Source organism: Astatotilapia calliptera, chromosome 7 (assembly GCF_900246225.1).
Source record: "Astatotilapia calliptera chromosome 7, fAstCal1.2, whole genome shotgun sequence".
Taxonomy (NCBI): Eukaryota; Metazoa; Chordata; class Actinopteri; order Cichliformes; family Cichlidae; genus Astatotilapia; species Astatotilapia calliptera.
The window spans coordinates 58,693,204-58,706,188 of NC_039308.1; the positions used below are offsets into that span (position 1 = coordinate 58,693,204).

The window sequence follows — 12,985 nt, forward strand, 5'->3', positions numbered from 1 at the left end:
GCAAGATTTTCTTTTAATTAATTAATTAATTTTGTTTACTAATGTAACTAAAGAGTTAAAGGTGAGGAAGCGATTTGACTGTAAACTAACAAACTGAGCTGGAGGAAAATAGCTATCAATGCTTTGAGTAAAACATTCAGCCTACGTGACCTTGATGCAGTTTCCCTTCATTTTGACTGCTAGTGGTATAAGATGGTGACTTGGAGAGAAAAGCAGGATTAGTTATGTGGATTTCTTCTAAATGTTAGTAAATGGCAATTTCCTGAATAAGAGTGTCTGGTCTTTTGTAGCAGTTTGGATGGAAAATGTCAAAGCTAAGTGCCAGGCTGTCAGATGCAGGGATTCAAGTTGAAAGGACTGAATAATAGAGAAGTATAATGACAGATGGTGCACTGGAAAGGGCATAAAGGGAGAGCAGCTCACTCACAGCATCTGCTTAAATTAATACCACTGTCAAGTAAAGAGGAAGGGTAAAAAGTGGACATGAAATGTTAAATGACTAGAATATAAAATTGCTTTCAAATAAAAGCTTTGTAATGTAGCTCTGTTCCCCCAGCATGTCCTGTGCTGAGCAGGAGCAGATGTGTGAAATTTATCCAGCATATAGTAATCATTTTTTAAATGGGAGATGAGCCCTAATTGGGATAGAAAAAAGTTGTATTATCATCTTTTCATCATTACCATGTAGTTACTGTTGCAGCACTGCAGGGGGCGATAATGTCAAAGGGGAGTCAGTAGCTGCGACCAAATCCTCATTTAAGTTTGACAGTGTTTCTAGTAGATGTTGGCAGATGGCTTGAGCATGAAGTAAGGCTGCGGTTTAGGAAAGGCCTCAGAGAGGACTGGTGGCGGCTCCCGGGCTGGGCAGATCCCAGTGTACTAATGAGAAGTGAATTTATTGCACAAACAGCTTGTAGTGCAGGAGGTGGTCATATACAGACAGAGAACCAGGGGCACATATCGTCGTTTATCTCCAATTCACAGCAGTTTAGTGTGCAATAAGATTAAAATGTGTGGCAATTTTCTGCCATGAAGACTTTATAGTCAATCAATTTTCAATAAATCAGTTACCATAGTCGTCAGACTGATCTGGTGTGAGATGATCTGAGATCACCGTATAAGCACAACATTTACAGTCTCTCTTTTGGTGCTTGTTACAGTTTCTCAGCATATCAAGTGGAGTAAAATCATGTATGACGCCAGGTGCTAAGTAATTAGGACATACACAGTGTTTATAGGTGAAGGTGTAAGGATATAATTGGCTTGCTACGATGCATGAGTGTCTGTTCTAATGTATTTATGACAGCTAATCAGGCTTAGTGGAGCTGGGTCATCACACAGTTTTGTGAGTGAGTGCAAGCGGTGTGCATCAAGACAGATGAGCCCATGTGTACTCTGCTTTGTTGATCAGTTTTTTTCTTCATATTTCTTAAAGCCTCATAGAAATACATTAAATGGGATTTAAACCATCACTTCTTAACATAAACAGAAAGGTAAGCATTACATTTAATTGCTGTTTATTACATATGAAGCTATATAAAAACAATATAGTTGGACTGTTCTTAAAGCAGAACACTTTCAGACATGAGATCCTTGCACAGTAAGTAAAATGACAGCTAAAAGTAATACAAATACTGTCAGACTGCAAGCTGCATGTTTGTCAGAGTTGAAGGACGAAGGAAGCTGCTATTTCTTCCAGGTGAGGCATCCTTCACAGATATAATACGTTAGCAAAAGCTGATTTGCAGGTTTTACATGTGCAGGATGATGCCGACGTTGACCCCTCACATACCGGTACCACAGCCCACCTATTCCCAGGCCAGGGAGAATCTAGTGAAAGCTATCCCACCCAAGCTCCTCTGTCTACTGGCCTGTGGAGGTAAAGATTGTCGCTACGAGGGACCAGAGTGCTGGAAGCTGAACCAGCAAGTTATTCGAGGCATTTTCTCCTCCTGGTGAGAGTGTTTGGCAATCTCACACATAATTTTGTGTTGCGCGTGTTTTCGCAAAACGGTAAGGAGTCCATGCTGACTGTGAACTTCTACTTGTCTCAGGGTAACAGATGACATAGTTGCCATGGCAAGACCATCAAGTTATCTAATTGAGAAGTACAACATCATAGATCAGTTTCAAAGGTAATCACTGGTCAGTATTGTCTGTGTAGTAAATTGATGCATGACGCCTGCAACCTTACAGTAATTACTGCAAAAAAGGAAGGACATAAAGCATCTTGTATCACTTTTTTACAACGACACTTGACGATCGTAGTAGTTTTAAAACTTCTGGAACTGTGGACACATAGCAAGTAACAAACAAAAAACCTTTGAGATGAACACCAAGTGTCTGCAGGTTTCCTCCAGTTTTTGACTTTATTTGCAGGTTAAACATCAGGTCGATCGTTAACATGCAGCTCCCAGGCGAGCATGCTCACTGTGGACCTCCTCTGGACCCTGAAAGTGGTTTCACCTACTCTCCTCAGATCTTCATGGACAATGACAGTGAGATCTTAAAACACTGAAAGCAAAGCATATTTATTTTCAATACAGAAAACAGTTTATTTTGTGTGCAAACATTATGCTGATGGCTTTAATGCTCTTTCCTTCAGCTCACTATTCTTATGTACATATGTTTATGTGCAGTTTACTTTTACAACTTTGGGATGCCAGATTTTGGAGTGTCATCTCTTGTTGGGTTAATTGACGCAGTGAAGGTTATTGCCTTTGCGGTGAGGGAAGGAAGAGTGGCCGTGCACTGTCATGCAGGCCTGGGGAGGACAGGTAGGGTTAAAAATATATTCCATGTAAGTAAGTATTGCATGTTGCAGATTGGCCACATATAATGCTCTTGCTGTGTTCCTGATCGCCAGGTGTCCTGATAGCTTGCTACTTAATCTACACCTTGCGCATCAGCCCGAGTGAGGCCGTCCACTTTGTGCGGATTAAACGACCTCGCTCTATCCAAACCCGGGCACAGATAAGCAAGGTGTTTGATTTTGCTCGCCTGCTTAGCACACAGCTGGTTCAATACCCAGACCTTAGCCTGAGACACGGAGCCCCTTTCACCCTGCAGCACTATCTAAACCGACAAGCACTCCTACTGCACGGCAAGGAGGCTCGCAATCTCAGACAAACACCAAAGGTCTGGATTTTGTCATCATAATACATTAATCCTGTGTCATGAAATGCCTGGATTGTAGAGCAATTAACCTTCTCCTCTTTTCTGACTTCCACTTGATTAGGTGGTGTACCTCCTGTGTGTGCGTCTCTCCTGCTTGGCTCTGGGTCTTCCTTCACCTCCAGAGGTCTATACTGAACTGGACAAGAGGTCCGCACTTAGGGTCCTGAGCAGCACTGTGAGAGAGACTCTGGTGTCCAAGCAGTACTTGCCGTTGCTGAGAGAAGGTCATAGAAGCTCGTGGGCAGGTTCGGGGTCAATGTCCTCATGGGATGACCCGTTAGGATTCTTGGAGAGGAAGAGGGAGGTACTGATGGACAAACGCAGCTACAGTGACTCTGATCTCAGCAAGATCAAGGTAAATGAGGTCAAATTTTAAAATTGTGCACACAGAATTATTCAAATTCTTGAATAATAATGTAAAATGGGTCTGGTTATAAAGGATTTGTCCCCCTTTGTTGCGTTTTGTACTGAAGGGATCGGAGCTGAATCCATACTGCACCACAGCTCTTGGAGATGAGAACCACTGGTGTTTGCCGGAACGTATGCGAACTGATCTCAGACCAGTTAGTCCAGTTTTTGGTGGGCTTTCATCAGGCTACCAAACCACCAAAAAGGAAACTCATATACTCAATATTCCAGTGTCCAGCATGAGAACAAACAGCAGCTGTGCTAAGCAGTCAAAGTGCAAGGCTAAAAAGGCTCTACCCAAATACAGTTCCAATGTGGAGGTAACCTTACATTTATTTTTAAAAATGGTAACAGTAAAGAAAGCTTTGCTGTGGATGTGTTCTAACCAATGTCACATGCAGCTGTGCAGAAATCCACATAACCTAGGCCCGACCTCGACGGCTCGTCCTGTAGCTAAAGCAATGTCAGAGCAGGGTCCTCCAGGAGAAACAGTTCTGCAAAGGTCGGCTCTGCTGCAGGTAAAACGAACAAACAAGTAATTATTGTTATGAATCAGAACATATCAGTGAATTAATACTACCACTCACTTTTTCTATAGGAGGAACTGAATAGTAGTGAGTGTGGCTGGGCTCTGCTGGTCACTGAATCAGATCCTCATGTTCTCTGCTGTCTCTTGTGGACCTGGCTGGAGAAGCTGAGGGTTAGTGGCATCACACAAGGGATTTCTGATTAAGCACCCTGTACTGCAGTAAACATTTGTCTCTCACTTTTATTGGTTTTCTCCAATCTCATTCAGGACCCTGTCCTCAGTGCCGAGGACATAGAAAGACTGAGTATTAGAGCAAGCAACAGGAATCCTCTCAGTGTGCTCAAGAAAGTAAGCAAACAATCTCCTGGGCTTTCTTACTAAGCATTTATACATTTATACGTAGATCTCCTTAGATGCAAGATGTTATTTGGGATATTACATTGTTACAGCCACAGAGACACACCATTTACTGTCTGCTGAGCTGCGTGAGCACAGTCACCAGCCTTTGTCCACACAGAGAGGAGGCAGTGCTTCACCGCCTGATACGGGCACTTACAAGGGTAAGACAGAGTGGAAGTTCAATGAGTAAATCATGTTGCATTTGTTCTAAATATGAAAACTTTTTTTCAAGTGTTATAATTTTCCTTTTTTTTTAAATAAACACACATATATACATGTATCTTACAGCGCTCCCAAGAGGAAATGGAAAGCCTTGCACCTCTAATGAAAGTCATGAAGGCCACTTTGAGAGAAACCTTCCACAACTACAGATACTTCACTAGAGCCTGCAGCACCAATGCTACACTTTGAAGACAAGAGTTTATACAGAAACAAAAACTGATACTGCATATTGTTGTTGTTGGGGTTTTTCCCCCCCCCACAGAGACATTTTGACAAATCAGAGGAAAAAAAATTGAGGTGCAAGCACTTAAATAAATGATTGCTTAATTCTGTCTAATTACTTTAGTTGTAGGATCCTGTAAGTGTTTGCCATCACACTGAGATGCCACTTTTTTCCCTAATTCCAAATATGACAAAATAGAGCACCCACTGTGAAAAATGCCCTTTACAGTTTGGTTTTTGGAGTGCATTTAAAGCAGAATTTGATATATAAAGACCCCCTTCATGTCTCATATTTATCTTCCCTTTTTTAAAATATCCCTATTTCACAATAAATGTGGGCCTAACAAAATTGCTAATAACCTATACTGATTTAGATGTAAGAAATAAAGTATCACCTACACAATCTAACGAGAACTATTACCTGCTCTACTCTTTCAGTCTAAGCCGTGTTAATGTGCTTCAATTGTAACTGTCCCCTCTGGCACTAAAATATTTTGTTTATGATGTGTCCTGCTTACACTGTTACACACTTCACAGGGGACAATGAAAATGTGCCAATGTCTATAAATTAAGCCTAAGATATTTCCAGTAGAGGGCATTAAGATTAAGTCATATATTTGTTTGTTTCCGTGGATTAAGATGATTTGAAGTATTTGAAACAGTTACCAGGCAAAGAGTAAAAACTACATCTGTGCCATGGACCAGTCCTGCATAGAGTGCTAGAAAAGTGGTTAAACTTGAAATAAAGTTAGAATTAAAAAACAAACATTTAATGAGTTTAGCACTGAATAGTATATCAGGTCCTGTCATTAGTTCTAAGAGGTTAAATCCAAGCAGTGTGCCCACAGTGTGACCCTGTAGCAGAACAGCATTTCATACCTAATAAATCATTTACAACATCTGCATAATGTATTGCATGTATATACTTCTTGCATGTCTCTGGTTAAATGTGAGTGAGTCAGATATTATACCAGGGAGCCAAGACACCCCAACAGAGCTGACTAGAAACCTTTCCCTTTTTTTCATTGTTATTATTAGTAGTATTTTTTTATCGGTCAAACTGGTTAAAGAACATTATATCCAACACATATTAAGAATAAATGTCAGAGAGTCATTGCCATGGAAACGTTGTCATAGTGAAGTTGACAACCATTAAACAATCTGTGTTTGGGTTCAGCGCACATGCTCATTTCTGTGGAAAAAGCCTGTCACGGACTCTAAGCAGGATCGGGATTTTGTGAGGTAAAAATCACGAATCTGTTTACTTTATTTCACCAACTGAATAAAACTGAAAGCAGTCAGTGATTCGTTAGTTTGGAACGCAAACGGTAGAAACAGTTTTTCTTTATTTATTTTTTTGGTGAAAGATTTACAGCTTTTTCTGTTAAAAACATAATCAACCAGGCCTCCGTCAAACAAAAGTCAAGCGTAAGTAAAGCCATGTATGATTCATGAACTTAGCTCGATGCTTTATATAACTCATTAACATGGCTAGCGCTTGTTTTCACAGGTGAGCGCAAAGCTGTTTTATAATTATTGATCACTTATGCTCAATCAGTGCGAGTTAGCAAATGACTAACGTTTCTTTCTGGCGTTAGTGTTGTTATTCATATGACATATGAAATGAGTTATGGTTGTCATTGTTATTATTGTTCCAAATCTGTTGCCATGATTAGCACCGTGGTGTTGCTGTTCCAGGTGAAGCCACACTCGTGTTACTACTGAGCCACTCAGAAAGGTGCAGGATTTGAAAGAACTTTGAGTTGGCAAACGCTTAAAGAGCCTTCATCGATAGTAATGCACTTTCATGACATGGCAAATCTGCTAAATCAAACATGTGGACCTACCTGCTGTGGTTAATAAGGGATCAGCTGAATATATATATATACCACAGAAGGATGAGTGATTTTATCTTTTTTTTCTTTCTTTCTTTCTTTTTTAATGTGCAAACCCCCCTTAGTCATTTTATTTTTTTTCCATGACTTTCTCTGTCAAGGTAATGATGAAGGCTGATCCCTGGGTTGGCACCTGGAGGCCCCACAAGCCAAGAGGTCCTATAGCTGCCCTCTATGGTAGCCCGGGGCCCAAGTATGCACTGCCTGGACTCACAGGTAGTGTTAGAGAATTTTTTTTTTGTTATCAGCACAATTATTATTAGTAGTAGTAGCAGTAGTATTCAATAAGGGTGTGTTCTTCTTCTATGATAAAGGTGTGTCTCAGCACGACCCTACCAAATGCAAAGCCCCAATGTTCAGCTTTGGGATGCGTCGTAAGGAGGTCAATAATAACGTTTCCCCTGGGCCAAGATACCTGATTCCCACCAACATGACCAGAGAGGGCCTGAGCAGCATGCCTTCATTTTCACTCCACGGCCGTCCAAAGGAGCCCAAGTTCTTCGAGCCTCCTGGACCAGGTCAGCAGAACTCCTAACACATTAAACGCATATGAAGATGCTTTACTCCTGGTCTCAGTGTCTTTATACAAATTTCTTTGTTGCTGTCAGGTCAATATTCCCCAGAGCACTCAGCAAAGTGGATCTACCGCGCTGCGCCTGCTTATTCACTGTTAGCCAGGCACAAGGAATTAGGTGGCAACAAAACACCAGGTAAAATATGTATTTGTTGTTTTGTATTTGTACTATGAATAAAAAAGTTTCATAGTACAAAATCTGTAAGCTTTATCTCTTGCTCCTACTGCAGGTCCTGCAACCTATTCCCTGCCTCCCATGATAGGGAACACTGCGGTTGCATCTTCTGCTCCCTGCTTCTCATTACGTGGCCGCAACAAAATCGGAACCTTCTATGATGACCAAAGCAAGGTGCAGAGTTATATATGTAACATGTCTTTTAAGAGTTATAGTTCCCTGAAAAATTTTGTCATTTTTTAATGAATTTATATTATTGGGAGGTTTTAGTTTCTTTGTGTGACCTTTGACTTCTCATGGACATCAGTTCCAGTAGTTTCCCACTGTACTCCTGTTTACAGATTAAACCTGTGTATAAACTTTACATCTTGTCTTTTTAGTGTAAAGTGTTTGTTTTTGGCTGAGTTTGTATTAGTTTGCTGTAAACAATTTTTATGTCTTCTAAGTAATATTTATTGAATTAATACAGGTTAATATTGGTGGTAGTTATGAGGATTTGGTGTTAATATAATCATTAAAAATAGAGTTTACACATCACTCTATGTAGTCCTCTAAAAAACTAAGTAAGCCCCATGGTTCGATAGCTTGTAGAGCCTTCATCAGCAATAACGTGAAGCAACATGGAGTAATCTCTCCCTGTATAACGTTTCTCTGACATGATTGTGGAGGTATTTTATCTCAGTCTTCTTTACAATATTGCTTCAGTTCATAGAAGTCTGCAGGCATTCCTTTATGCACAGCTCTTTTAAAGCCCCTTTAAGGCATTTGTGCTGATACGCTGTTTTGTTTTCTCCAAATGTGGTGCTGTGCGGTATGGACGAACATCTCCAACACTGGTCTTTGTTGTCTGTTAAGAATTGTTCTGGAAGTCTTGTGGTTTGATCCAATGCAAAATTACACATGAAAACCATGCTGCCACGTTTTTTTTTTTAATAGAGAAGACTATTTCTTTTGGCAACACTTCCAAACAAGCTGTGCTTATTCCTTTGTTCTCTAATTCTACTGTCATGAACTTTTTCATTTAACCTGCTAACTGAGGCCTGAAATGTCTGTTTTTGTAGAGGTGCTCAGACTGGCCTGTGAAAAACTTTTTCATGTGACTAGTAAAAACAGTGTTTAACAGTTGCATTTCATTGCAAATTTCACTTCCATTAAAATTTATCTAAATCATTGTAGCTATTATATATAGCTATTACACCTCTCCCCCAACAGGACCACTAGCTGACTGATAAGGTGTGTGCCATCACATTAAATTTCATTACTCAAATTCCAAAAATATATACAAAGCACATATAAAAACCTGCACAGAAATTGCATTGCATCATGATTATATATTAACAAATTTTCTATTTTATCTCATTTACTGATCTACTTTTGAAATGGCTCATAAGTGAAATTTGCTAAGACAAGTTAAGATGAGAAGGGAGAAACACCCTTCAACCATCTTGTGGTTGTTGATATTGTGTAGTTTGTCAACTAGAGGGCACTTTGTAACTTACCTGTTGGCAACAGGTGTTTGCAAATCCACAAATACAACAACCAGCTGATCCAAGCAGCTATAGGCAGATTGTAAATGAGTAACCTACAGCTTGTTGGAGCAGAGAACAAGTTTATTTTTAAACTGCACTGTCATATTATCTAAGTAAGGACTCATAAGTGATGATACGCAACAAATGCTAGGAAAATCTGTTTATGTTCCATGTGTCTGACAGAAAAAAAATAAATTGCCAAATATTGGTATCTTAAAAATCCTCCATCAGGCTCTATTCCCTATGTATATGAAACAAAACCATAACCACAACACAGACTGTAGCAGAACAGTGTGAGGCCAGACTGGTTACATACAGGTATAAAAGTTACTCAAGCAAACCCTAAAAAGCTGAAACCAAACCAAAACAAAAAAAACCCCTAGCAACTGTGGTTTACTGTTGTTGTCTATACTTTTGTTTCTCTTGGCCGCAGACTCCTGGCCCTGCTGCCTATAAAGTTGTGGACCCCAGTATTTATGGGCAGAAGCCTCCTCAATTCAGCATGACAGGCCGCAACTTCACTCCCGGTGAAACCACAGCGAAACCAGGACCAGGAGCATACAACCCTGAGCAAGTAAGAAACCTGATCATGTCGTGTTCTTATTATCCTAAATGCTCCACAAATATGAACATTTTTTATTCATCAAGATTTTTCCTTCCTAGGTAAACCTCACAAAAACCAAAGCCCCGAGCTTTACCTTTGGATTGCGTCATTCTGAGTACATCCTACCAGCTCCTGGGAATGTTATGGAATAGTGTCCTCTGTCATCTCTTAATTTAACTGGAAATGACCACAGAAGTTTTTCAATAAAGCATAAAATACAAACTGCTCAGCGCAACAGTGAGATTGTATTTTGATGCCAAAGAATTTAGGCCAGATTTCTCCATTTGTCATATTTGAGGTCAGTTAAGGAAAAAATACTTTAAGAAATTGCTCGTCTTTTTACAGAATAAGATAAATTTACTGTTTCTGTCTTATGTCTCAACTTTGTGGAATTTCCAGGTTACGGTTTAGCCTTTTGCACAGAGTTTATAGCAGAACCTCTGCAATCCCAATTCCTGAGTTAGTCATTTGGTATTTTGCAAAGTGCCACTTTAATGTGCATCCAACTTTCATACCAGGCTGTATGATACATACAAACTACATGATCAGTGATATTTTGCTTTTGCTATTTATATTATCCACAGAGCCACTAAATTGTTAAAGTCAGCCGATACAGAAGATTTAATACCTGTAGACATAGCCTATGTGCAAGAATAATGTTATTTTGCTTTTATATTTGGCCAAATACTAGCAGCTTATGAAACAGATTGTTGGCTTTATGTGAAAAGAAAAAAAGTGTGTGAAACTGCCTAATAGAGCTGTGAAAAGGGTTTTCAGAGAACTCCATGCAATCCTGTGAAAACCTAAGTACACGCTTACACTAGTACACTCTGTGATGGGTTATAAGGACATTTCCAAACAATTTAATTCTACAGTGAGAAAAACTATTCAAGGCAGTTGCCAGATATTTGTCTTTGTAGGAATGTATTTCCCAGCAAAATCAACCCAAAGTTAGACATTGCAATGCTCAGACAAACTGCAAAGAAATCCAAGCACTACATCTCAGACTCTACAGGCCTGAGTTATATCATGTTTAAAGTTTATGGCACCACAATCCAAAAAAGGCTGAACAAGCATGGCTTCACTGAAGCCCCCTTTTCTCTCAAAAGAGCACTGCAGCAAAGCTTAGTTTTGCATCTCAACGAACCACAAGACTCCTGGAAATATCTTCTTTGGACAGAGAAGACCAAAGTTCACAGCACCACATTTAAAGAAAACTAAAGAGAGCATATCAGTACAAACACCTCATACCAACAGTCAAACACAGTGGTGGAGGAGTGATGATGTTGGCTGGTTTTGGAGCCACAGGACTTGGGGACTTTGCATCTTGGGCATCTTTCCTAGGTTTTGTTGTATAGCAAAGTTTTGTAGAATCAAATGTGATGCCATCTGTCCTATGAATTAAGCATGGCCAAAACTGGGTCACTGATTACTTCAAATTATTGCTGCTAAAGCTGGTTAGAGGCAACCAAATCAGTACTGTAGTTACACTGTTTTTTCATTCCAAATATGACAAGATAGAGTACCCACTGTGAAACATGCCCAACAAAATGGCTAATAACCCCTACTACAGGGTGGGCCATTTATATGGATACACCGTAATGACATGGGAATGGTTGGTGATATTAAAGTCCTCAAGCTCATGAAAGAATAAAGTTACGTTGAAACCAAGCACACCATTGTTTTTCTTGTGACATCACCAATAAGTTTGATGTGTCACATGGCCCTCTTCCTATTGAAAAAACAAAAGTTGTATCCAAGATGGCCGACTTCTAAATGGCCACCATGGTCACATGGTCCTTGAGGAGTTTGCCCCCTCACATATACTAATGTGCCACAAACAGGACTTTAATATCACCAACCATAACCTTGTTATTACGGTGTATCCATATAAATGGCCCACCCTGTATTTTAGATGTAATTTAATGATTTTTAGTGTGCTTATTGTTTCACACACTGCTTCTGCATTTGACCTTTCCTTCTATAAACAAATGGACCCAGTACTAGCACCTGGTAAAAAAAAAAAAAAAAGTAGCCATTTTTTTAATATGTATGTAAAACCTTTTAAGAACCTATGCTTCCAGAAAAAGTCAAAATAGAATTCATGTGTTTCATAGTTTGGTCATATATTTCTCCCCCTCTTACATGCTACAACTGTCAGCGATATTGGCATATAGCAGCACTCTACAGAGGACAGTAAAGGTGTAGTAGGTGTGTGGATAAACATAGGTATGAGAAATATTGGGCCAGATACATTTTTTAGTGTTGGAGGAAAGCACATGGTGATATATGAGGAATGTGAAGCTAGGAAGAAGACCACTGAGGTTGTGCAGGTTAAAGCGGGTAACAACATAAGCTATGCCGAGGCTGTTAAAAGGTGCAAAAACAGAAAGGAAAAACGGAGATAGGAAGACTTCAACAGATGTCATCACCAGGTTTGACTCAATTAGACAGAACAGATACTGAAAGCACAGTGGAAAAGATATTCATTGCATATGTAGTCAACTGTGCTGATCAAGTAAAATACAAGACAGAAAAAATCTAAATGGTTGTGAGGGGAGCACAATCATTTATGAGAGGGATTTCATGGGAACATATACACAAAAGACCAGGGAAGATGGGAAGCCAGGAACATCACAAGAGAAGATAATACGATTATGTTGCAATAGAATTCCAGAAGTTTATTAGAAAATGGACAAGAGTTTAAAGGATTCATAAAATTCTTTTTAATAAGACACCTGATATCATTTGCATCCAGGAAACATGGCTCACACCAAATTTAGATTTTGTAATCAAAGGATATAGCAGTGTAGGTAGAGATAGGAAAGAAAGTAAAGGAGGAGGATGTGTAATTTTTGTAGAACAAGGTATTCAGTATAGAGTTCTAGCAATAGGTATGCAGTTGAAATATATTGTAATTGAAACATGGACAAAGAAAGGAAGTATTAAAGTTGTTAATTTTTGCAATCCATATAAAAGGCTGTCATTATATTTTATGGAAGAAATGGATACGTACATAGAAGGAAAAGTGGAATGGTGTGGAGACTTTAATGCTCACGGCACAGCATGAGGTAATTACAGGGAGTGCAGAATTATTAGGCAAATGAGTATTTTGTCCACATCATCCTCTTCATGCATGTTGTCTTACTCCAAGCTGTATAGGCTCGAAAGCCTACTACCAATTAAGCATATTAGGTGATGTGCATCTCTGTAATGAGAAGGGGTGTGGTCTAATGACATCAACACCCTAT

General features: G+C 39.5%; 2 protein-coding genes across 3 annotated transcripts; both read left to right on the top strand.

The window, feature by feature from the left end:
• The first annotated feature begins 1,352 nt into the window (after nucleotides 1–1,352).
• On the top strand, nucleotides 1,353–5,862 carry LOC113026896 (protein tyrosine phosphatase domain-containing protein 1). The gene is made up of 13 exons (XM_026176164.1): nucleotides 1,353–1,493; nucleotides 1,764–1,955; nucleotides 2,055–2,135; nucleotides 2,380–2,498; nucleotides 2,640–2,777; nucleotides 2,867–3,138; nucleotides 3,239–3,532; nucleotides 3,651–3,905; nucleotides 3,987–4,103; nucleotides 4,184–4,285; nucleotides 4,382–4,462; nucleotides 4,564–4,674; nucleotides 4,802–5,862. Exons 2-13 carry the CDS (start codon nucleotides 1,765–1,767, stop codon nucleotides 4,922–4,924), a joined length of 1,884 nt encoding a protein of 627 aa, XP_026031949.1. The 5' UTR covers nucleotides 1,353–1,493; nucleotide 1,764; the 3' UTR covers nucleotides 4,925–5,862.
• A 254-nt stretch (nucleotides 5,863–6,116) lies between these two features.
• cimap1b (ciliary microtubule associated protein 1B) lies at nucleotides 6,117–9,966 on the top strand. Of its 2 annotated transcripts, none has more exons than XM_026176165.1 (7): nucleotides 6,117–6,199; nucleotides 6,954–7,068; nucleotides 7,167–7,370; nucleotides 7,461–7,562; nucleotides 7,657–7,775; nucleotides 9,564–9,704; nucleotides 9,794–9,966. In XM_026176165.1, the coding sequence occupies exons 2-7, from the start codon at nucleotides 6,957–6,959 to the stop codon at nucleotides 9,884–9,886; spliced, it is 771 nt and encodes a 256-aa protein (XP_026031950.1). In that variant the 5' UTR covers nucleotides 6,117–6,199; nucleotides 6,954–6,956; the 3' UTR covers nucleotides 9,887–9,966. The 2 variants fall into 2 exon arrangements, with proteins under 2 accessions (XP_026031950.1, XP_026031951.1); XM_026176166.1 differs by lacking the exon at nucleotides 6,117–6,199 and adding an exon at nucleotides 6,224–6,385.
• Nucleotides 9,967–12,985: the final 3,019 nt, after the last annotated feature.